This window comes from Hyaena hyaena, unplaced genomic scaffold (assembly GCF_003009895.1).
Source record: "Hyaena hyaena isolate Hyena2069 unplaced genomic scaffold, ASM300989v1 scaffold_182, whole genome shotgun sequence".
Classification (NCBI taxonomy): Eukaryota; Metazoa; Chordata; class Mammalia; order Carnivora; family Hyaenidae; genus Hyaena; species Hyaena hyaena.
The window spans coordinates 1502364-1526676 of NW_024080814.1; the positions used below are offsets into that span (position 1 = coordinate 1502364).

At 39.4% G+C, this 24313-nt stretch overlaps 1 protein-coding gene across 4 annotated transcripts in view; it reads left to right on the plus strand.

The window, feature by feature from the left end:
* ITPR2 (inositol 1,4,5-trisphosphate receptor type 2) overlaps positions 1 to 24313 on the plus strand; it is a 501862-nt gene that overhangs the window by 33671 nt on the left and 443878 nt on the right. For all 4 annotated transcript variants that reach the window (XM_039240789.1, XM_039240790.1, XM_039240791.1 and 1 more), the window contains exon 2: positions 6096 to 6166. In XM_039240789.1, the coding sequence (XP_039096720.1) occupies positions 6096 to 6166 (71 nt within the window). The remainder of the gene's footprint in view (positions 1 to 6095; positions 6167 to 24313) is intronic.

A 24313-nucleotide genomic window follows, 5' to 3' on the forward strand; every position in this document is an offset into this window, starting at 1 on the left:
AAAAAAGATTTTATGCAACCATGTTCTAAGACAATGGTGAGTGAACAGAACAAAATTGCATGCTGGTACTTTGCTTGGAATGAGAAAATAATGATGTTAAAAAATTGATACTAAACAATTAAATGTTCACATTACAGTGTATAAAGTATTACCCATGGCCAAACTTGCTATTGAAAAATGATACCACAAGCCAGACCTAGCTACAAAATAGGAGGAATGTAAAAACTACAGAGATGGAAGGAACTTGTGAGGTCACAACTGACCCATTTAAAAACTAAGGCCCAGAGGTTAAATGACGAGTGTAAACACAGCTGGTTTTGTAGTGGCAGACCAAGTATTAAAACTTAGGTGTTTTTTTTTTTTTTTTTTTTTTTCTTCTTTCCCCTTCCCTTCTAGTGCTGCTTCTAAATGAAGGTGAAAGAGGGAGGTGAATATGTGCCGGCACTGGGGGGCTGTGGTGATGGCTGGTGGTGGGAAGGTGTGAGAAGGAGGGACAGTTTAGGTAAGAAGCCAGAGGCTTATAGAATTTAAGAGAAATTTATATGGCCCAGCAAAGTGATTCAGAGTTGGGGATAAAGTTATTTGTGTTAAAGTTCTGGAAGTACTTTAAGGGCCATTCCATCATGCTTATGAATCTAGCCACAATCCTAACTCCCTTTCTTAGTGAACGTTAAAAATAATATCCATCGTGGATTCCCTACTTCCTCTTTCCCCTCTAAACTCACTTTGTTTAAATATGCTTCAGAGTCATTTCATTAGAAATGGACTGTATCACTTAATGGTACAAAGATCAGATATATGTGATAGGCAAATATCAGGAAAATGGTATACTTATTTTACTAAGTATTCAAATTAGGAATAGTTTCTTTAATGGTTTCTGAAGGAAGAAAATAGCAACTATTAACTTTAAAAGTAAAACAATTATTTTATCAACAAAATGGGGTTATTTGAGAATAACAGAATTGCTATTTGGGTCATGCAAGCTATGGCAGAGCCATAGGCGAGTCCAGGATCATCCTTTTATGGAGAAGAAGGAGGAAGTTGGCAGTGGTTGTCTTGAATGAAAATACATTGGAGAAAAGCACAAGTCCAGGGTGATGATGACTTCTCATTGGCTGAGTTGAAGGGTGATTGTTTTCTTATAGGAGATGCAGTGTGTGCCTCTTTCCTTGTCGGGGCCTGTAATTGATGCTTCTTCCTGTTGATTTTTTGTTGTTGTTGTTGGGGTCAGTAATTGACAATTTGTTGTGTAATTGACCTGGAGTTGGATGGCTTCCTCTTCGAGTATACCCTTCCTATCCTCTGACTCCATTTTTGTGAGATTTTCCTTTACTCACAGTCATGTGAGTTATAACATATTTTACCTATTATGTGGCATTTTCTTTGCAGTTGGTGGAATAATAAGGGACTGGAGATTAAAGAATAATTTGCTTTTTTTGGATATTTTTAAAAAGATTTGATAGCATGTATTTTTATATAATAGTTTACTTATACCCCATGCATATTTCTCAGATATCTGCTGTTTAGTATTGCCTGTTTATGCCTTCTATACAAATGGAAATTCATGGCATTCATTAGTTTGGGACTTGCTTTTTCTTAAGCTCAACTATATGTCTTTGAGATTTTCAGTGTTGTTGCATACAGCTACAATTTGTTCATTTTTACAAAAGGTTATCTATTATATGAAATCATTCATTTAGTCATAATTTATTTATCCATGCTACTATTGATGCACATTTTTTTTCTCCACTTTTTGCTATCACAAACAGTGCTTTTGTACATATCTCCAGATGCATGATTGCAAGATTTCTCTAGGGGGTATATATATCAATTAAAATTTAATTCACATATATTTTGGATCCACATTTATATGTAAAATCATTCAAAGTAGCTGTTGGAATCTCCTTACAGAGATACCTTGAGAGGTCTAATAGTTGAGTACTTTTTTTTCTTATAAATTAGAGTGAACAAATAACTTACAGTTAAGATCTTTTGAATAGAAGGTATGAAGGATAATGGGTTTTTTGATAGTTGAGTTTCAGTGACAGGTTGAGAATTTTGGGCCAGCTCTGTAACTGCCCGATTTGGACACAAGGGGAATAAATACAGCACACTGAAAAGTACACTGATCTATTGGGTTGGAAGGGGCTGTATGAGATACAGTTTATTCAAAACAGGCTATCTTGGCCCTTTTCATGATTTGATATTTTTGATAATTTTATGAAACATATCTGGATGGGAAACGTTTCCCACTCTTCCTTATATCTACTTTTAGGCAACTGTTTGTTGGTTCCAGTTAGTTCTGAGCTACCAAAAATAACGTTATTGACTTACTCAGTGATTTAAAAAGTCACCAAGTCATCCATTCAATTAATAATTATTTAACATCTTCCACATTTGAAGCCTGATGCTTAAAGTTGGGCATATTATGATGAGCAAAGCAAATGGACTGACTCTCTTGGAACTTATAATTTATAGAATTAGAGAGTTATATATAAATGGAAAATTATGATGGAGTGTGATAAGTTTTATTGATGGAGGGTAGCCTAGAGTACTGTGGGAGTGAAGAACAGGTACTCCTGATCCATTTAAGGAAAGTGAGAGGTTTTTTTTAAGTTTATTCATTTATTTTGAGAGAGAGAACTGAAGAGTTGGGGGAGAGGAGCATAGAAAGAGAGGAGAGAGAATCTCAAGCAGACTTAGCGTCAGCGCGGAGACCAACGTGGCACTTGAACTCATGAACCCTGAGATCATGGCCTGAAATCAAGAGTCAGATGCTTAACCGACTGAGTCACCCAGATGCCCTGAGAGATTTTTTAAAAATACGGATTCTTGGTCCTGATCCCCAGAAATTTGGTTCTGTAGATCTGGACCAAAGAAACTTGTTGTTAGTCTTATGATGACGATAATGATGATGATGATGCTTTTAACTCCCCACACAACCCAGCCAACTAGCCAAATTTAGAAGATATTGTGTATGAGTGCTTAAAATGGCAGGGTCTCTTAAATGAACCAGGTTAGGATGGAATAGATGGCTTTTAGATAATTTCTGCTCTGAGGCCAAAGGTTGCCCTTTGTATTTATCCCTATTCAATTGTAAATTCTTGTCCTTAGGTTATGAAAATTAACTGCCCCAGTGGTGAGTTGGAGGGACTGCCTGGACTGATAGTACACACAGAAAGGACTGGAATTGTTGGGTAGCCTTAAACCCAATGAGTGTCAAAGGTGGGCCTGACTGCCATGGATGCTGCCATGATTTCAGGACACATAACTAACTGTAAGCTTAGTATTAGAAAGAAGGAGACCAGGGTCCCCTGTGGAGGACTCATTGGAGAGCACATCTGGACTCATGTGGGTAGTTTCTAGGATCCTATGTAAGGGGCATGTTGACACTTGGGGTGTATGAAAGGATTTGAGCTCCTTGACAAATATCCCTATGAAAAAGAACTAGAGAGAAGTAGTCTCATTCATCCCAGAATAAGAAAATGTAGTCTACACTGTTCCAGAAGAAAGAACTGGGACTAAAAACGTGAAGTTATATGGGAAGCAAGTCTCATTTATTCATTGACTCATTTATTCATATAACAAATATTTAGTATCTACTATAACTCATTCCCAAAGTTGCCAAAGATATACTAGTAAACAAGATGGATTCAGTTTGTGACTTCATGAAGTTGCAATTTATTGGAAGATTCAAACAGTTAAGCAAGCAGTTTAATGAAAATGTGAAAAATATGGAAATGGGAAAACCAGGGTACTATTTCCCTTCATGTAAAACATCCTTCTGATATCAGTACTGTCAGAAAGTGGTAAATGATGAGTACTCTGACCTTGGAGACAATTTAAGAGACTGTTGGGGGTAATGAGGAAGTTGTGCCAATAACTACCATTAAAATCCTGTGTAATTTTTAGCATCAATGATTGTATATATCTTGGTGACGATCCACATTCCTTGCTTTTTTCCCCCCCTTCCTGTCCCGTCCTTCCCTTTCTCCCATTCTTATTTGCAATTATTTAAGCCTGTATGATGAAATGATTTTGTGATTTTCACAGATGTTTGTGTATAAAGATTGGGACCAATTCTTAGAACTGAAGTCATTCTTAATTATTATGTTTTAATCTGGACTCTCCTGTAATGGAGGATAGGCATAGTGTGTACATGAATGCACTGTGATCTGATTTATAGCTTCAGTTTTCCCCAGTCTTCTTGATGATTAATGAATGCGGGGGGGGGACTCTTAGTGGGCATTCTAGTGGGAGCCTATATTTCTGGGGAATTGAGTGTGCACAAAGAATGAGTAGAATGTCAATGCTGCTTTCATAGAACTTTTATGTGTTCTAAATAAGATTATGATTGTGTCGATCATTATGTTTTGAATTCTTACCATGTCTTAAGTAATTAGAAAAGCTGACCTTTAATTCACAGCATTTAAAAAAATTAAATATTATGTTGTGACATTCTCAGGACTCTTTGAGCCTTTCGTATTTAGTGTTATATGCTGAACTTGGGTATTGTGAAGGCTTGGGTTTGCTTTCTCTTGACCCAAAGTGACTTCCTGTTTCTAAGAAAGCCAGTTTTAGAGACTTTTAAAAGGAATATCTTGCATGCTTGGCAGCTTTTGTAAAACCACATGTTAGTAAACCAGTGTGAATGAAGTATATTATTTAAAAAAAAAATCAAGAACCATATTGCTCGACTAAATTGGCATTTTGTTTTGTGGAAATTGGATGCCATAGAAAAATCTGGTGATTTAAGAAGTGTCTGCCTTTGGTAACCAGATAAATCAGGACCCAAAAGTTTCATTTTGATTTGGTTAATCATCCTAAGTCAAGGGGACATTTGATCACAATTTGGGGTGTACCTGTGCTGGAGTTGACACACACTAGTGATTCTGGTTATATTGTTTTTTTGTTTGTTGCAACTCGGTCACCTCCTTTGAAATGAATTCTCAGATTTAGAGCTAAATCACATGCATTCTCACAATATCCTGGAAAAAAAAATCCAGTTATTCCTACCACTTAGTCATTGAAGAAAATGAATGTTAGTGAATAAGCTTTGATAGTTAGATAATTCTCTTTGATCAGGAGGTTCATGTGACCTGGTTTTCAAGTCTTGTGACTGAGAGCTTCTTGCTCTTGGTATTGTCCTAGAAGTTGGTGTCTCACAAATATTTTAATAGGCATTAAATATGTTTTGGTAACTACAAAGACAGTTTATTCATTTGATTAATATTCATTGAGTGCCTAGTATGTGTCAGGGACTCTTCTAGAAGCAGATTGTATGGGAAGAAGTAAGGCAGGAAGGTCCTTGATTTTTACTTAAATATTACACATTTATTTAAAGGCTTACTTTGTGCCAAGGCTGTACTAGTTTCTTTGAGATTTTAAGTCATTTAATTGTCCTAGCAATGCTATGAGATAGGTATCTTTATTTTACAGGTGTAGAGGAGGGGACTGAAAGTCACCTAGCTAGGACGTGGCTGACCCAGGGTTTGAATGCAATATGAGAGTTCATTACCACCCACTTTATGGTCCCTCTGTGAGCCTGGTCTCATGAGCTCACACATTCCTTGTTTAAAAAACAAAACAAAACAAAAACCCAAAACATACACAGAAGAAAAAAAGTAAGGGAAAAGAAAAACTATGTGTAATCTGACCGCTGTTATTATTTTGGTGTCTGTGTTCCATATGTGTAATATTTAGAGGGTGCGTGCATATCTGTCTGTGTGTGCGTGTTTAAACATATAGGATACCTGGATTACTACTTACCGCTTATTTTTACAACATATTAGAAATATTTTGCAGGCCAGTACATTTTAAAAATAGACTTTTAAATAGCTTTACAGTATGCCATCATTTGTCTATATCATGATTTACCTAACCCGTTTCCTATCACTTAAAAATGTTTAATTTCATAAACCCGGCTTTAATTAATCTTTAGAACTAAATCTTTTTATAAATTTATCATTGTTAAAACGTTTCTTAGTGAAAAATGGTATTAAAAACTCCTTGTAAATATTTACATGATAGCCACATGCAGTCTGTGCTTTATGAGCATGACGATGTTAACAATGTAAATATGCTTTTTCTTCTAGGTTAGTGGATGACAGATGTGTGGTGCATCCAGAGGCTGGAGACCTCGCCAACCCTCCCAAGAAATTCAGAGGTAAGAAATACCTTTTTAATCTATTTTAGATATATTGCATATATTTATAAAAATGTATTTTTATTATGTGACCAAAGGGCATGGGATAGTTTTTGTCTTAAAATAAATCATGTTAAAACCTTATTCAATGTGAAACTTTCACATATAGATATGTCCACTGAAAATTTTCTCTAAAATTTCTTCATTGCTTCTCTTCTTTTACACATGGATTTACATTGGAAGAAGAGTTTCAATTTTTGTTTTGCTGGCCAGTAGTCTATCTGTTGAAACTAAATCTTGGTAATTAACTCTGAAAGGCTACTTTTCAAATCAATAAGTACAGCTGAATCTTTATTTATGTATTTCTGTGACACGCTGTAAACGTTAGCATTTCATGATCAACTCTTGAGTGTATCTCTGTAAAATCTCTAGGAGGGTGACAGGGATTTGTTAGCTCAGCTTTTAAAATGTCACTTTGGATGGCATCTAATAACTAATGATTGTCTAAGAACTCCTTTCTAAGTATAATTTTAGAGTTAGCTTGGTAATATCAACTGAGACATTGGTCATAATAGGAGACCAATTGTAACTTGACTGTCAGGAAGGAAGGAATAATGGAATCTGCAGAGAATCATAGACAAACTAAAACCAGTAATTACACGTTTGCTCAAATCAATTTCATAGTTTGTGTGTACTTACAAAAATAAAAATAATTTTAAAGCAGCATTCACTTTGAACACACTGTGTAAGCATTCCTTCTCATAATGGTGAAAAGCAGCATTCATATGAGGTGAAAATCAGGAGGGAGTGGTAGGGATTCCCTAGATCCCCCGACCCAAGTCAGGGTGTGCTGCTTCCTGCTCTGGGGAAGGATGTGTTCAGCATTTGACAGATATTTCTGTTTTTCACTCCTTGTGATAGGACACTTTCCACCCAAGTCTCATTATAAGAATATCATATATATTTCATTTTATTTAAACTTACATGTTGTGCAGGTGTCTGGGTGGCTCAGTCTGTTGAGTGTGTGACTTCGGTTTGGGTCGTGATCTCCCAGTCCGTGGGTTCGAGCCCTAGGTTGGGCCCTGTGCTGACAGCTCAGAGTCTGAAGCCTGCTTCAGTTTCTGTATCTCCTTCTCTCTCTGTCCCTCCCCTGTTTGTGCTTTGTCTCTCTCTCAAAAATAAATAAACGTTAAACTTAGAATGTTGTGGAGAGAGTGACAAAAACAATAGATAATTTTTGAGTTAAATCGGTCACTTTGAATAAGAAATCCAGATTTTTCTCCACATGGAAATTAACATAAAACAGGCTATGGGAGATACACTGCCCAGTAGAAGCACCCATAAAACGATGCAGTAAGGACCCTCCGCTAACCCTAGGCAGCTGAGGTGTTCTCTCCACAGCCCTCACTGAGGATGGGCTCATGATAAAACTGTGCTGTAGGAGAGTCAGCAGTGCCTCAGATGGTAGAGTGGTAGCACATTAAAGAAAAAAGAAAAGTTTTCAGGGCAAACAGGGACAACAAATCTGTATTTGTAACAGGAAAAAGCATGGTGTTCAGGTTTTGACTGTACTGCTCACTGGTTGTGTCATTTTAAGTAGGTCACCTAACCGCTTTGAGTCTCAAAGGCCATTTGTCATTGGCTGGGGAGAGCCGGGGTGGGTAATACCAAGAAAACAATGCCCACCACACAGAGCTTTATGAGGCCTGAAACCTTTCCAGAGAATAAATGTAAAGTGTTTTGAATCATTACAGAAATGATAGTTATCTTATAATAGAAAGGCATCATATATTTCCTTTTAACGTATTTGCCTCTGCTCTTACATCATACCATCTTTAGGGACAGGATTCTACTCTTTTCTTTTTGTGTTTTCCAGACATTTGCCCATACTAGACGTCCAAAAAATAGCCATTAGATGCTTTTGGATGAGACACCCAAACTCTCCCTTGGGCCCCGTGACAAAACTTGGTTTCTGGGACTGCTCCACACTTTACTGCTGCGAGATTGGGTAGTCTTACTCCTCTGTTGGTAAGGTGGGGATTCATCTTTCACAGATAACCTTCAGAGTTTGTGGCCACTTTTTTTCTTTTCCTCTTTCTCAGTGAAGTGAATTGTTTTAAGGCATTGAGATTGTTTTAGTGTATGTGAGGGAACACCATGGTAACACTCTGTACCCAGGAGGAAATTATATACAGATGCTTGGTGTCCTATTATTCAGTGGGCACTGGTTCAAAGTATGAATCACTCAGATGCCCCATCTCACCCCTGGAAGGCTGGCTTTTCCTGTAATCTAATACTTTAGATCATTGTCCTTACTAGTTTGCTCTTACTTTCTATCTTACTCCATTCATCACTGGAGAAGGAGGGCCCTTTTTTATTGGGGATTTAGGGCTCCCTTTTATCTTAAAGCCCTGACTCTTTCTCCGTGATTCTTGGAACCCCATCATGGCAGAGCTGCGGAGAGAATTCCGGGTTGGGCTTGCCTCTGCCTTGGTCTCCACACTACTCAGAAGCCACAGGTGGAAGAATAAATATTGCTAAAATGTCATTACTACCCGAAGCAATCTACACATTCAATGCAGTCCCAATCAAAATTGCACCAGCCTTCTTCTCAAAGCTAGAACAAACTATCCTAAAATTTGTACGGAACCACAAAAGACCCCGAATAGCCAAAGTAATATTGAAGAAGAAAACCAAAATGGAAGGCATCACCATCCCAGACTTTAGCCTCTACCACAAAGCTGTCATCATCAAGACAGTATGGTATTGGCAAAAAAACAGACACATAGACCAATGGAATAGAATAGAGAATTCAGAATTGGAGCCACAAATGTACGGCCAACTCATCTTTGACAAAGTAGGAAAGAGTATCCAGTGGAAAAAAGACAGCCTCTTTAACAGATGGTGTTGGGAGAACTGGACAGCAACATGCAGAAGAATGCAAATAGACCACTTTCATACACCATATACAAAAATAAAGTAAAAATGGATAAAGGATCTGAATGTGAGCCAGGAAACCATCAAAACCCTAGAGAAGAAAGCAGGAAACAACCTCCTTGACCTCAATCACAGCAATTTCTTACTTGACACATCCCTAAAGGCAAGGGAGTCAAGAGCAAAAATGAACTCCTGGGACCTCATCAAGATAAAATCTTCTGCATGGCAAAGGAAACAATCAATAAAACTAACAGGCAACTGACAGTATGGGAAAAGATAGTTGCAAATGATATATCAGATAAAGGGTTAATATCCAAAATCTATAAGGAACTCCCCAAACTCCACACCCAAAAAACAAATAATCCAGTGAAGAAATGGGCAGAAGACATGAACAGACTCTTCTCCAAAGAGGACATCCAGATGGCCAACAGACACATGAAATGATGCTCAGTGTCCCTCCTCATCAGGGAAACACAAATCAAAACCACACTGAGATACCACCTCATGCCGGTCAGAGTGGCTAAAATGAGCAAATCAGAGAACTCTAGATGCTGGCGAGGATGCGGAGAAACGGGCACCCTCCTACACTGTTGGTGGGAATGTAAACGGGTACAGCCCCTCTGGAAAACAGTGTGGAGGTTCCTCAGGAAACTAACACTAGAACCCCCCTATGACCCAGCAATAGCACTGCTAGGAATTTACCCAAGGGATACAGGAGTGCTGATGCATAGGGGCACATGGAACCCAGTGTTCATAGCAGCACTCTCCACAATAGCCAAAACATGGAAAGAGCCTAAATGTCTATCATTGATGAATGGATCAAGAAGATGTAGTTTATTCATACAGTGGAATACTACATGGCAATGAGAAAGAATGAAGTCTGGCCACGTGTAGCAACATGGATGGACCTTGAGGGTGTTACGCTGAGCGAAATAAGGCAGGCAGAGAAGGACAGATACCATATGTTTGCACATATAGGTGGATTAGGAGGAACTTAACGGAGGACCATGGGGGAGAAGAAGGGGAAAAATAGTTGGGGAGAGGGAGGGAGGCAAACCGTGAGAGACTCTGGAATGCTGAGAACAAACTGAGGGCTGATGGGGGTGGGGGGGGGGACGGGGGAGATGTGCATGGAGGAGGGCACTTGTGCGGATGAGCACTGGATGTTATATGGAAACCAACTTGACAATAAACTATTTAAGAAAAAAAATTAGATATATACTAAAAGGAAAAAAAAAAAGCCACAGGTGGGCCTCGTTGTCCCAGATGCAATGTTTTTTCACATAGCTTGTCTTTTTACAGCTCCTGTGTTTCACCGTTCTCTGCCTGAAGTGTATTTCCCTGTGCCCTCTGGTTTTAAAAACCATCGCTCTTTCATAGATTTGCTGCCCAGCATCACCACCCTTGCATTTCCAGACTCCTCTGCCAAGTTTCCAGAGCACCCTCCCTTATTGTTACAGTTTTAGATAAGGTGAAGAAACAATAGCATATCACAGTTCTGCTACACCTCAGTTCCTCTTGCCTCAGCCACACAAATGATGTTCTCAAATTAATTTGAAAAGATTTTTGTTTTTCCCAGTCTGTTATTTGTTCAAGTGAATCATATGGTTTCAGAGCTTCTAGGCAATTAAAAGTTAATCTACTGCAACTCCCCGTTTTGGGGATGAGGAGGCAAAGTTCCAGAAAGGTTAAAATGATTCTCTATAATTACAGTAATACAATGAAATATTCTTTTGACTGTGTCACATTGCTTCACCTATGAACAGAGGAAACCAAGTTTTAACAAATAACTTCCCAAGGGCTATTTAAAACCTGATTGACAGCTATTTTTCAGTAGAGACCACATAATAAGACTAATACTAACAGAAGCACAGCGGCTTCTCTTGTGAGAGCAAAATTCCTTTCATGGTCACATATTGTCCATTTTCTTAAAAGATAAACTTAACCTTTGGAATAAATTCAGATGTACAGAGGAATTATAAAAGCACTATGGGGAGTTCCCCTTCACTCAGTTTCCCTTTGGGTTAGCGACTGACATAACCGTGGTGCCTTCGGTTATTGCTAAGAAATTACTATTTGTACATTATTGTTGGCTAAATTCAAGACTTCCTTTGGATTTCATTAATTTTCCGACTACCCTCGGTTCCTCATTCATGATCACATTTCAGGATCCCACAGGGTATTTAGTTATCATGCTCTTTAGTCTAATCTGGTCTGTGACATTTCCTCAGTCCTTCCTCATTTTTCATGACCTTGATACTTTTGAAGAATGATGGCCAGGTATTTTGTAGAATGTCCCTCATTTGGGGTGGGCCGGATGTTTTTGTCACAGGTAGACTAGGGTCACGTTTGAGAAGAATACCACTGAGCTCCACTGCCCTTCTTGTAACATTTCAGGGACACAAAATATCAACATGTTTGATCATTGGTCCTAGTTTTTTGATATACAGTTTAATCCTTTTCCTTCATACCAAATTATGGCAGTTATTTTTGCTGACTTTATGTTTTTTTTTGTTTTCCTTTTTTCCCTTAGTTCCTTTATACATTTCTGTTCCCCTTCTCCACTCCCTACCTTCTAGAAAGCTCTTCCCTAATGTGGATTTGTCTTAAAGACTGTGCTCTACTGATACATGTGTATTCTATTTTAGAAGGAGAAGCTAATATAAATCAAGGCAAAAGAGGCTGTGTGTCCTTTTATTACCATCAGGGTGATAAAACATAGAAGTAATAGAGAGCCCAGGAAGCCAACCCCCCCTTCCCAGAGGGACTGAGGGAAGAGAAGATAGCCCCTTCTTCTGCCTGATTAGATACTCCCCAGGGTTGGCCCATTTGGTCTTGAAATTTCCAACTCTTGAGATTCTGTGGTCATTCGACATGCGATTATTTCATAATCTACCCTGCCTATCAAATGGACACATCTGGCAAGCAAAGAGTCATTCTGAAGCAGTCAGTCAGGATGCTTCCGGAATTAGAGCTAAAATAGAGAAACCTGCTCTGTGGTACAACACTAATATAGGGTAGTGAAAATCAGGGACTTGGAAGAAGATTGACAAGATTATTTCTTCAACTCAATTCCTCTTCTTCACATAATTCAAGGAAGTCGCTTTGAAGGCTGGGACTCTCCCCTTTTCCCTCCACTCATGGAGGTTACACACACAAGTGCATAAGTGAGAAAGCCATTTTGCTAGGTAGTGCCTTTGAGTTTTCGTGTAGTTGACCATGTCAGGTTTCGCAACACAGTGATTCACCAGTATGAGCCAGTTTAACGAGTGCTGTATGGAATGTTTTCAGATTTGGGGTTAATGTAATTATCTGATGATGACAGAAACAATTTCAGATTTGAAATAACATTTGTTGAGCATTTAAAACACACCACACTGTGCTTGGGACTTCCTATGCATTATTATATGGTAATCACAATAACCCTATAAAGTGGAAATTGTTGTTATTCCTAGTTTAGCAGTTGACAGAGTTAAATACGAAGAAGTTATGCCACTGTCTTCAGGTCTGATTCCAGGGCTGTTTGTTTTGAATCACTATACCATTACATGTATTGAATTGTGCCCTCCTATATGTTTAGTTGTGGGTTCTGTGAAGCCACACAGATGAAATCTAATCCCTCTTCCACACAACAGCCCTTTTAAATATTTGTTTAGGATGATCACAAATATTTGAAAAATTAGATTTTTCCTTCTGCCAGCTTAGTTTTGAAAAAAAAAAAAAAATCTTTCACTTGTGGCCAGTCACAAATTCTTCAGTGATTTCTCCAGTTTTCATTATACTGTCTTGTTTATTTTCTGGTTAGGCTCCTATTTGTCAGTGTAATTCTTTTTTTTTTTTTTTTTTTTTTTTTTTTTTTTTTTTTTTTTGTTTTTTTTTGGATTAGTATAGATGATTCAATTGGTTTATAATTCTTAATGTACATACTGAAAATCTAAAAAATCATGTAGTTGTGATTCTTTTCTAAAAGTTATTNTCACTTGTGGCCAGTCACAAATTCTTCAGTGATTTCTCCAGTTTTCATTATACTGTCTTGTTTATTTTCTGGTTAGGCTCCTATTTGTCAGTGTATTTTTTTTTTTTTTTTTTTTTTCGTTCATAATTGAGTTGTTATTGGTTGTTCTGAGGATTAGTATAGATGATTCAATTGGTTTATAATTCTTAATGTACATACTGAAAATCTAAAAAATCATGTAGTTGTGATTCTTTTCTAAAAGTTATTCTAGTGACCTTCCAGCTTAAAATGTGGAGGCAAATTTTCCTTAGAGGTATATCAAGTACCAATATCTTCAAATGTTGATACGGTGTTACATTCTTAAGTCCCATTAATTTACAATTTAGTATCATATACGCTCCATACTTAAATGTTCAATCTTGCACAGCATATTAACAAAGTTACTAGGAAACTAGACTACTAGGACCAAGATGTTACAAAATGAATGAAATTCTATAACGGGAGAGCCAAGATCTAGGAGTGGTTTTCTTTAGGAAAACAATTCTACCAAAAACAACATGGGAATAGATGTAATTTAAAATGTTCAAGACATATTAGATGCATGACTGACTCCAAATTGCCATTTAGTATTCTTGGTATTGTAGGATATAAAAACTACCCCATCTGTGGAATGTTAAGCTGACACCCAAGACGATCAAAGCCTCCCATGTTCAGTATCCCACTATTTTCTCATTGTACCAAAAAATAAACAACCAGCAACTGATTTCACCTCTTCAAAAAAGGCATTTACACTTAAAAAATGGGATGAGGTGGGATTCCCTCCTTCTTAGAAATGTTTCTAGAGCTACTAAAAAACTTGCATTTACAAAATAGTTGATTAAAATATCCCTCTGGATTGTATAAGAAGGGAGACAGCGACCAATGGTAAGACATGGAATCTGATATTAATCAGACTTGGCTTCTTTCTCTCTGGCTTTACCAGAGGCTGGGCTCTCCTCCTTTTTACTTTCTCCCATTTTCTGCAGGGAAGTCTTTCATTTCTTGGTGAGTCACTTCAGTCTGTTTTCCCTTTGCTCCCTCATTCCCCTTTGTTTGCACTGTTTTCTCTGAAGATTTATCCTTTCCTACCGCCTTTTTTGGCTTCGCTTCCACTTTTGCAGGTGCCTGCAGGCCGCCGGGCACCCAGAGCCTTCGCGAAGCTGGGCTGCCTGGCCACTGCCGCTCCTCCTTCCCCCGGAGCTGCTGCAACCCCTTGTCAGCGTAATTCTTAGTGGTTGTAGAAAGAAGAGAAGATAGTACATTTGGGTGCAGTATGATGAGAATCTTATTTTGGGATACTATGCTTGTGGCCCAAGAGTCCTGGGCAGGACTGCCTAACTCACCTCCAGCTGTTAGTCAACCTGGATTCCTGATGTTTTTTCATTTGCCTCTCTAATCCTCATTTTCCTCCTCCTGTGCTGTATAATTGGTACTTTGGTATCAAGTAGAGAATCTGTTACATTTCATCTTATTAGCATTGATTGGCTCATTATTCTAGCCTGTCACTCACTCTTACTCCCTCTGTCTCTCTTTGTCTCTCTCTCAGATCTTAATTCTTATCCAAATTATTTTTTTTTTTTTTAACATTTTTTATTTATTTCTAGGAGAGAGAGAGAGACAGCGTGAGCAGGGGAGGGTCAGAGAGAGAGAGAGTCACAGACTGAAACAGGCTCCAGGTTCTGAGCTGGCAGTCAGCACAGAGCCCGACGCGGGGCTTGAACCCACGAACCGTGAGATCATGACCCAAGCGAAAGTCGGACGCTTAACCGACTAAGCCACCCAGGCGCCCCTCTTATCCAAATTATTTATTCAAATTCCCAGGCTTATGACACCTGGAAATTTGTTAAGTTGGTTCAAGGTAGATGTGTGAGCCTCTGAATCCATGTGTTATTCCAGTGTTTTTGAATCTCTCTGAGGAGAAATAGATTAGGATTGTGTTAGTCAGGATCCCTACAAATCAGACCTTGGAAGGCGTGGATGGAGGTAGTCAGTTTGGGAGGTGATCTCGGGAAGCACGGATAAGGAAGTGGGGGAGAGTGAGCCTAAAGAAAGAAAAGGCAACAAATTGTTCATTAATGTCCACCACTGTGGCAGCCAGAACTCAGTGCTTCTGGGGCTGAGACTCCATGGGGACCATGCCTCAGAATCTCTTACCCAAGGACATAAAGGATGGGGCCAACTTCTATCCTCTGCCCTAAGGGTGTTATCACCCTCTTCCACAACACACTTCTGGGCTGCTCTTCCTTGTAGCTGAGCAAGTTCTCCAAGTGTCAGGGAAAGCTCTCATGAAGAGAAGGAAGGAGGGGGAGCTTGAGGTTGGAGGCTGCCGGCATGCTGGAAACCATCCACTGTAGCTGTCAGTGAACTTGGGCCTGAAGACACATAGTCACATCACTTGTGTGTGCCCAGAAGTTGCACCTTTTTCCTCACTTGAAAGACCTGCAGTTAGACTATAAACTGTGCGAGGGTAAAGACTATGTTAGCCTTGCCTTCTGGGGAATTGCCAAGATCAAGAACAGTGCTTTTCATGCTGTCAGTGTTGAATGAATTTTCATTGAATTAATGAATCAAGTTCTAGAAAAAATTATAATTCTAAAAGGTGATATAATTTTAGATGCTTGTTTTGGGGTCTTAACACTATCCAGCATGTAACAAAGTTGCCGGCTGATTAGTTGTTTTAAAATAAAGCATTGTGGGGCACCTAGATAACTCAGTCTTAGTTAAGCACCTGACTCTTGGTTTTGGCTCAGGTCATGATCTCACCATTTGGGAGTTCAAATCCTGCACTGGGCTCTGCACTGACAGTGTAGAACCTGCTTGGGATTTTCTCTCTCTCCCTGTCTCTCTGCCCCTCCCCCACTTGTGTACTCTCTCAAAATAAATAAGTAAAAACTTTAAATAAAATAGAGCAATGTGTAGACCTGTTATTTTGTTATAGTCTTTTTTTTTTTTTTTTAACATTTATTCATTTTTGAGAGGCAAAGAAAGACAGAGTGCCAGCAGGGAGGGTCAGAGAGAGAGGGAGACACAGAATCTGAAGCAGGCTCCAGCCTCTGAGCTGTCAGCACAGAGCCCAACATGGAGCATGACCTTGAGATCATGACCTGAGCTAAAGTTGGACAGTTAACCAACTGAGCCACCCAGGTGCCCCTATTTTGTTATAGTCTTAAATTCTACTCTAACTTTAATTTCGTTGGTATCAAATGTGCATTCTAACATATAAATCTGTAGGGTGAATAGCAGAAGATGAAAACTTCTACGTGGATCGAGTGAAGTTTTTTTAGGTTATAGCAGTTTGTACTTTCCTGCTGCACAGGAAGTTTAGAAAATTCCAGTGGCTTTCCAAGCCAACAATTACATGATTTATACAAAAACATCTATAAACTCTCCAGCTAAATGTTCCTGCTGTGCTGATCCTGTGTAGTTATGGTACGTCATCATATAAGAACCTTGTGCAGCGAATATTAAACTCTAAGAGGCAGTGGAAATTGGATACTAAGTTTACTCTTCTCAAGGAGGTTTCAGAGAAGGGCTAAAGGATGAAATGAAAAGAGCTTGCTTGCCTCTTTGCTTTTTGTCTGTTGGAGCGAGTCATGGTTGTAAAAATGCTTGCACTTTAAAATCCTTCCGTCTGTATTGGAGGCAGTCGCCGTGGTTCTGAGTGGTCAAGCCGGAGTGCTCTGGAAGCCTCACACATTGCTGTGTAGGGCAGCACTCGCACAGTTATTGTGTATCTAGGATACATATGGTACATGAACTTTGATTTGTGGCTTGATGTTGTGAAGTTTAAGTTCCTCCCTTCAGAGTAAGACGTGAGGGGCAGAAAATGAACACTTGTGATGCATGTGTTTGGTGGCGTTAGGACAACTCTCTGACTTGCCTGCTGTCTAATCATGTGTCGATGGGCCAGTTTTCCTGTGTTGCTAGCTCTTATGTTAAAATCTCTCTTCTAATATTGGGCACGAAGTTATTTGTGTGTCCAAATTCTTTGTAAATACTGAGTCAGTACCCTTTGTGAGAATTTTAATAGCCTAAAACTATATTCTTTCCAAGAATAGAAAGTCCTAAATGTTGAATTTCTTACCTTTGAGTGCTTAAGGTAGCTTTTATCCATGTTACCTTGTTTAATTCTTAATAGCGCCATTTTATAAATGTGGAGACCACACTTTAGAGAAGTAAAGTCACCTGCTCAAGGGCACACAGCTACTAGGTGGTGAGGAAAGTCTCTCTGAAACTAGTGTTGTTCAATACTATCAGATCTTGGGATATGTTTCATAGAGATTTATTCAGTATCCACTGTGTGCAGAGTAGTGTGTGAACTTGTTGCTACAGTCAGAAATGAAGGCTACCTTCAAGGAATTTATAATCTAATGAGGGAGATAAGATGTATACATAAACAATTACAGCACAAGGTAGAGAGTGATAAAGGCTAAATAAAAAGGTGTGGTGATGGTATTGTCGGAAGATGGAGATTGCAATTTCCTGTTTTGAGAGATGAGGGAAGCTTCTTAATGAAGATAGCATTTGATTGTAGCTTAAAAAATTGGTACCCACAGGGAAGGGACATCCAAGGTTTTAGGCTGAGTATGAACCTCTTCATGAAAGTAGTTCCTAGGGTAATAGTTTGTATGCAAAGCTAAAGTGCATCTCTTCTTCAGTGACGGAATGCTTGGCATTCTTTCAAGTATAATGCTGAGATGAAAGCACGAAGCCATTATCCCAGTAAATTTGGTTTTCTAGAAGATAAGCTAATGATAATTACATGTGACCAAGCCTACTCTACTGCCACCACCGCTCCTGATCACAAACATTTATTTAGTTTCTACTTTATATCAGGTAATGATCGAAATGCTGCATATCCTATTAATCTGTTTAATCCTTACACAAGCCCAAGAGATATGTATGATTCTTTAAATGTTATCTGCATGCAGGTGCTAGGCCAAAAATAAAACAACAGCAGCAACACCACCACCAAAAACCAATGGCGTATATAAGATAGAAGTTATTTCTCGCTCACTTACTAGTTCCTAGTTGAGTGGATCCGAACCATCTTGGCAAGTCTACTATCCCCACCACATGGCTCCCAAAGTTGTTCCAGGAGCCACCATTTCCCAGTCAGTAGGAAGGGGATAAAAGGAATCCAGGGCAAGTAGGTTTTTCTTTCAGGAACATCTTGAACTTCATATATCACTCCCACTCATATTTCATTGTCACATGGCATATTGGGTTGAATGGTGGTCCCCAAAGGTAAGTCCATGTCCTAATACCTGAATTCTGTGAATGTTATCTTATTAGTAAGGAAAAAAGTGGCTGCACATGTTATTACATCAAGAATCTTGAGATGAGATCATCCTGGATTACCCAGATGGGCTCTATAGCCAGTGACAAGAGTCCTTATAAGAGACAGAAGAGAAGAAGACACACACAGAGAGGAGAAGGCCATGTGAAGACAGAGAGCATACAGTGATGTTGCTACAAGCTGAGGAATACCTGGGGCCACCAGAAGCTGGAAGAGACAAGACGGGATTGTTTCCTAGAACCCTCAGAAGAAACATGGCTCTGTCGACACCTTGACTTTGGACTTATGACCTTCAGAACTCCACGAGAATAAATTTCTGTTTTTAACCACCAAGTTTGTAGCTATTTGTTAAGGCAGCCACAGGAAACTTAGATATATTGTCTCATCTTGCCGCAAGGAGACTGAGGTATGCGGTGGTTAGTGGGCTGGCCCCGTGCCTACCTAAACTCAGGAGTTCTATTACCAAAAGGAAGAAGAGATTGATATTGGGGGTGATGGGTAACATTCTCTGGCACATCCCATTTTATAGCTGAGGAAATTGAGGTATGGAGAAGTTACATAACTTGTTCAGGGGGTTCCAATGGAAGGGACGCAAAGCTTTGATTGAAATCCAGACCCTTCACCTTAACTATTTTGTTTTGAAGCCCAAGGGGCTTCAGAAGCACAGAGAAGAGGGTTTTACTTGGCTTAGGAATTCAGAGGAAGAATGGAGGTGAGCTAGAGCTGTGGAAGAATGGGTAGTTGTTAACCGGTTGGAAAAGGGGGGTTTAGGAGAAAGAGGCATTTCTGGCTGAGGTGCAGAGGTGTGCAGCGGCACGACCCATTTGTGTTTGTGGCTTTTAAGATTGTTTTTTAAAGCTTAGGAGAGTGTGGGGGCGCCTGGGTGGCTTAGTCGGTTAAGCGTCCGACTTTCGCTTAGGTCATGATCTCGCGGTTCGTGGGTTCGGGCCCCACGTCGGGCTCTGTGCTGACTGCCAGCTCGGAGCCTGGAGCCTGTTTCAGTCCGTGACTCCCTCTCTCTCTCAACCTCCCCTGCTCACGCTGTCTCTCTCTCTCTCCTAGAAATAAATAAAACATTAAAAAAAAAATAAAGCTTAGGAGAATGTGGAAGAGTGGCAGAGATGAGCTTGGAGGAAGGTCAGCTGCTTCCTGGCCTTGTAGGCCGTACTGAGGCATTTGATATTTACGTTAAGACAGTGGAGGACTAGTAAAGAATTTTAAGCCAGGCCGAGACATGAGCAGAATTGAGATTTTGAAAGACTCTTCTTTTACATGGGGATCTTGGAACTATAGGATGGAGTATCAACCAGGAGACTATTAAAATAGTTCAGAAAATTTGATAATGGACCAAGCTAGTAGCTATGGATGGCAAGAAAGGCATGTATTTGGCTGTATTGGGACTTGATAACCTATTATATGTGGGAGTGGGGTGGGAGGTGGAGGTAAGGGAGAGCATGTGTCCCATAATTCTCCCAGGTTTCAGATTTGGGCAGTGAGGTAGGTGTTAGTATCATGTACTGAGATGTGGAATACAGAAGAAACCACTTGATAGGGAAGAGTAATTGTATCAGTTCTTTCTTACTGTCTGTCCAAACACCCCTAAACCGAGTGGCTCACACAGCATCCATTTGTTTAGTTCATGAATCTGCAGGTTTGTTGGGTGATTCTTTTGTTTTGAACTGGCCTGGCTGGTTTCTGCTGAACTTGCTCATGTGTTTGTGGGTATTTGACAGCTAGATGGTCTAGGGTGGCTTCCTTTCCATATCTTCTAGTGGATAGGTTGTTGATGGGGGTCACTGAGTCCCCATCCTATTGCCTGGAAAACTAGCTCAGATTCTTCACGTAGCAATTGTATGACAACAGCAAGAAAGGGCAAACATCACTGCTCATCACTGTTCAGACCTCTGCTTGTGTCACATTTGCTGATGTGATACGGCTAAGTTCAGATGCAAAGAATGGAGACGTTGGCTGTGCCGTTTGATAGGTGGGGCTGCAAAGTCACCTGCAGCGGAACTCTAGTATAGGGATGGAAAGAGTGTATGCCCCTTTTTGCAGTCTACCACAGTACTGAACTTGGTTCCGGAATCCTTTCTGCCAGAGAGGTAGATTTAGAAGGTTGCCGGATATATTGATCTGGAGGCTCAGGAGAGAAATCTAGATGGAAAAATAGAGATTTTAAATTTATTAAACCATGGATAGCATTTAAAGCTGTGGGAGTGAGAAACAAAGAGTACGCTACCGAGACTCTCTGGGAATAGCAACATTTAAGGTGCCACAAGAAAACATCACGGTATGAAGAGCCACCATGAAATACCACTCCGAAAGTGGCTAAAAAATACTGAAAATACCAAGTAATGACAAGGATGCAGATCATCTAGGACTCTTGTACATTGCTGGTGGTGTACAAGTTGCTACAGCCATTTTGAATGTTTATTTATTTTTGAGAGAGAGGGGGAGAGAGAGAGACAGAAAATAAGCAGGGGAGGAGCAGAGAGAGAGAGAGTGGGAGACAGAGAATCCGAAGCAGGCTCTGTGCTCAGTGCAGAAGGTCAGATGTGGGGCTCGAACTCAACGAACTGCAAGATCATGACCTGAGCCAAAGTCAGACGTTTAACCAACTGAGCCACCCAGGTACCCCTAGCTGTTTTGGAAAAGAGTTTGGCAGTTTCTTATATAGTTAAATGTGCACATACTGTATGTCCCCCCAATTTCACTCTTGAGTATGAACTAAAAGCAATGAAAAATTAAGTTCATACACAGATTTGTACATGAGTGTTTGTAGCAAAAACTGGAAATAATAAAAATCTCAACTGGTCTTGGATAACCAATACAAGCAACGGTATATCCACATCATGGAACATTACTCAATAGTAAAAAGGAGTGAAGGACTGATATGCCCAAAAATAGAGATGAATCTCAAAAGTGTTATCTATGTAAAAGAGGCCAGTTTCAAATGGCTACATAATGTATGACTGCATTAAATTATGCCATTCTGCAGAAGGCTGAGGCAGGAGGGATGAATTTAGCCATTTCAAGATAAGATAGACCTGAGGTTGTTAAAAGTTCTGTTGACCCAGAAGTATTCTCTTGACTTCACTGAAAAAAAATGAAGTCTCTCCATTCTACACTTGTGTGACTTTTTTTTTTTAACCTTTAAGGCTGGTTGGGTGGGAAGATAGAGAAAGACCTTATTCATTCAGGACTCTGCCTGTCCTTGGTGAGGTCTTCAGATATTCATATGATACAGCATTAATTTGGGAGAAATGAATGATCCTTATGATAATTTATTTTAATCTCTTTTAAAGGATGTTTGCTCTTCTAAATAATATGGAGGGTTAGAGGTCTTCTACCTGTGCTATACTGATTCTAAGAAAGTATATTTATTATTAGGAAAGTAAACCAATTATATCATTCCAGTGGCGTTCCCTATGGGAAATGCTTTCTTTTATTTTAAAATTTTTAATGTTTATTTATTTTTGTAAGAGAGAGAGAGAGAGCGAGAGCGAGAGCGAGAGCATACCAGTGGGAGAGGGGCAGAGAAAGAGGGAGACAGGCTCCAGACTCTGAGCTGTCAGCACAGAGCCCAATGAGGGGCTTGAACTCAGGAGCCGTGATATCATGATCAGAACCAAAGTCAGACGCTTAACAGACTGAGCCACCCAGGTGCCCCAGGAAAGGCTTTGTTTTTATAATGTAGTTTCTAGGAACACATTACGGTAAGAAGCATGGGCTGTTTGTAGAACTGAAACTATGCCTACTCAAAAACTCTTCAGTGAAGTAAATAGTAGTGATTTTTAAACCATTTCTTTTATTCTTTTTTATCTTGTCTTGTAGTAGGCATATTGAAAGACATGTTAAAAAGTCAAATCACTTCAATTTTCTCATGCTCTACAGCATAAAATATCTATATGTGGGAGAATGTAATACACATATTTATCAAGTGGAAGTATGTGTGAATTAAGGTTGTACTTCTATGGCTAATGGTAAGTGGGCCTTACTTATTTCACTCTGATGAGTATTAAATAAATTAATACAAGTTATATTTTGTTTATGAAAGTCCTTGTGTATCTCCACAAAACTCAATAATCATTAACTTATTCAAGCAACCACTCAGATAAGAGATTGATTTGTACATTGTGTATTCAAGTTCAAGTAAACTGCCTTTCCTTCACAGGTGTTGATTTAGTGAGTGAACCATTTAAAGATCTTTTCTGATCAGGTGCCCTTGTTTACATTTCGTGGTTTTCAAGGTAAATACAGTAATTTGAGAATAAAGCAAAGAGGTGCTGGCGGGTGGCATTGTTTGTTTTACAAATACTTGGAAGTAGTTTAGAAACTTTGTCTTTTAGAGGGTAAAGTAGGTAAAAATCTAAGAAAATGGCCCTCCAAAGTAGAGATCCAGCCTCACTTGGCAAGGCACCACTCACTCACCCTTGTTCTTCTTGAGCCTTGTCTGCCCTTTTGCAACTGGGGACCCCTACAAAGAGAGATACATGCCCTGAAAAGGAAAGTGGTGGTCCCCAGAAACTCCTTGAGTCTTCATACTTCTCTAATCTGTTGCTGCATGACTGGCTGCTGTGTGTGTGCGTGTGTGCATGCGTGTGTGTGTGACTCTTCCACTGGATGGACTTACAAGTGGTTAAACTTACATTTCCAGAGGCTCTCGAGGGCCATGTAGAACTGGAAGATAATAGGCTTATGTAGAGTGTCCTGTCTTGAAATCATAGGTATAGGAAGGCTAAAACGGGCTTTTAAACTAGCATTTGCTAAATGCTGGAAGTTTCAGCTCCTGTTCAGAAGCAGGGCTGTGGAATTTGTCCTTCTGAGGCTATATAGAAGTACTGCATAAAGCACATGTGCAGCTTTAATTGTTGTAGAAAACTTCACAGTTATGCAACTTTCCTTCTGATTGTATCTGCATAATTAAATGCCTGCATGTGGGTAAATATTGGAAGGAAGGGAGTTAAAGTTAATTGTGTGGCAAGGTTGGGAGTTACATTCTGTAATGTTACCATATGAAAGAAAAAAAATCCCATACCAAAATGTCATGTTGAAGAAAAGTGTGATTGTCCAGTGGGCAAATGTAAACACAAAGCAAAAAACATTGGATTGAGTGAAACTAATATTTTGACTTAAGACATTAACAATGGAAATCCTTTCATTCGTATTTCCTTCTCACCTTAGTTTCTTTCTATATATTTGGCCAGCATTGTTAGTAAAATTAAAAACTAGTATTGCTCTCAATTGGTTTACGCTTATGTAAGCTAAGAGAACAAGATAATTTCCTACTTTCTTCCTAACACAGCAAATGGATAGCACTGTTCTAGAGTCTTCTTTGGATATATTGCCTGTTCCTTGCCCTCCTAAGTAAAATTTATTAAACAACCTGAAATTTAAAGTTTCGTCACTTACGTAGCCTAGAACTTATAAATAGCCTATGAAGACTGACTTTGTTGAATAAAACCTTTGGGACTTGGAAACTGGTCACTTTTTACAGAGAAAACAAAGGCAAGCAGGAGCACTTACTGCATGTGTCCTGTGAGCCATGCCGTCATGGTTTATAGCAACCAGATAAGCTGAAGACAGTCCCCTCTGGTTGCCACAGGCCATAAGAGTGCGCAGTGTGAATCAGCGTGAATTTCAGCGCAGAGTGTGAATCGGGTAACACAAGAAGTTGAAGGACAAAGGCCTTCTTGCGGTCCTGTAGGTTGGGGGTCCCCATGATCCTTTCAGGATGGTCTGTAGGATCAAACTTTTTTCCTAATGAGACTAACACATTATTTGCCTTTTTCGTTCTCACTCTTTATTGAGTGTGTAGTGAAGTTTCTGGAAGCTACGTGAAGTGTGGTGGTGTCACCTCTTGGTTGGCTAATGACATATGTGCTTGTGTTTTATTGTATTGTAAATTTCTCTATTTCAATTTGTCATACAGTGAATA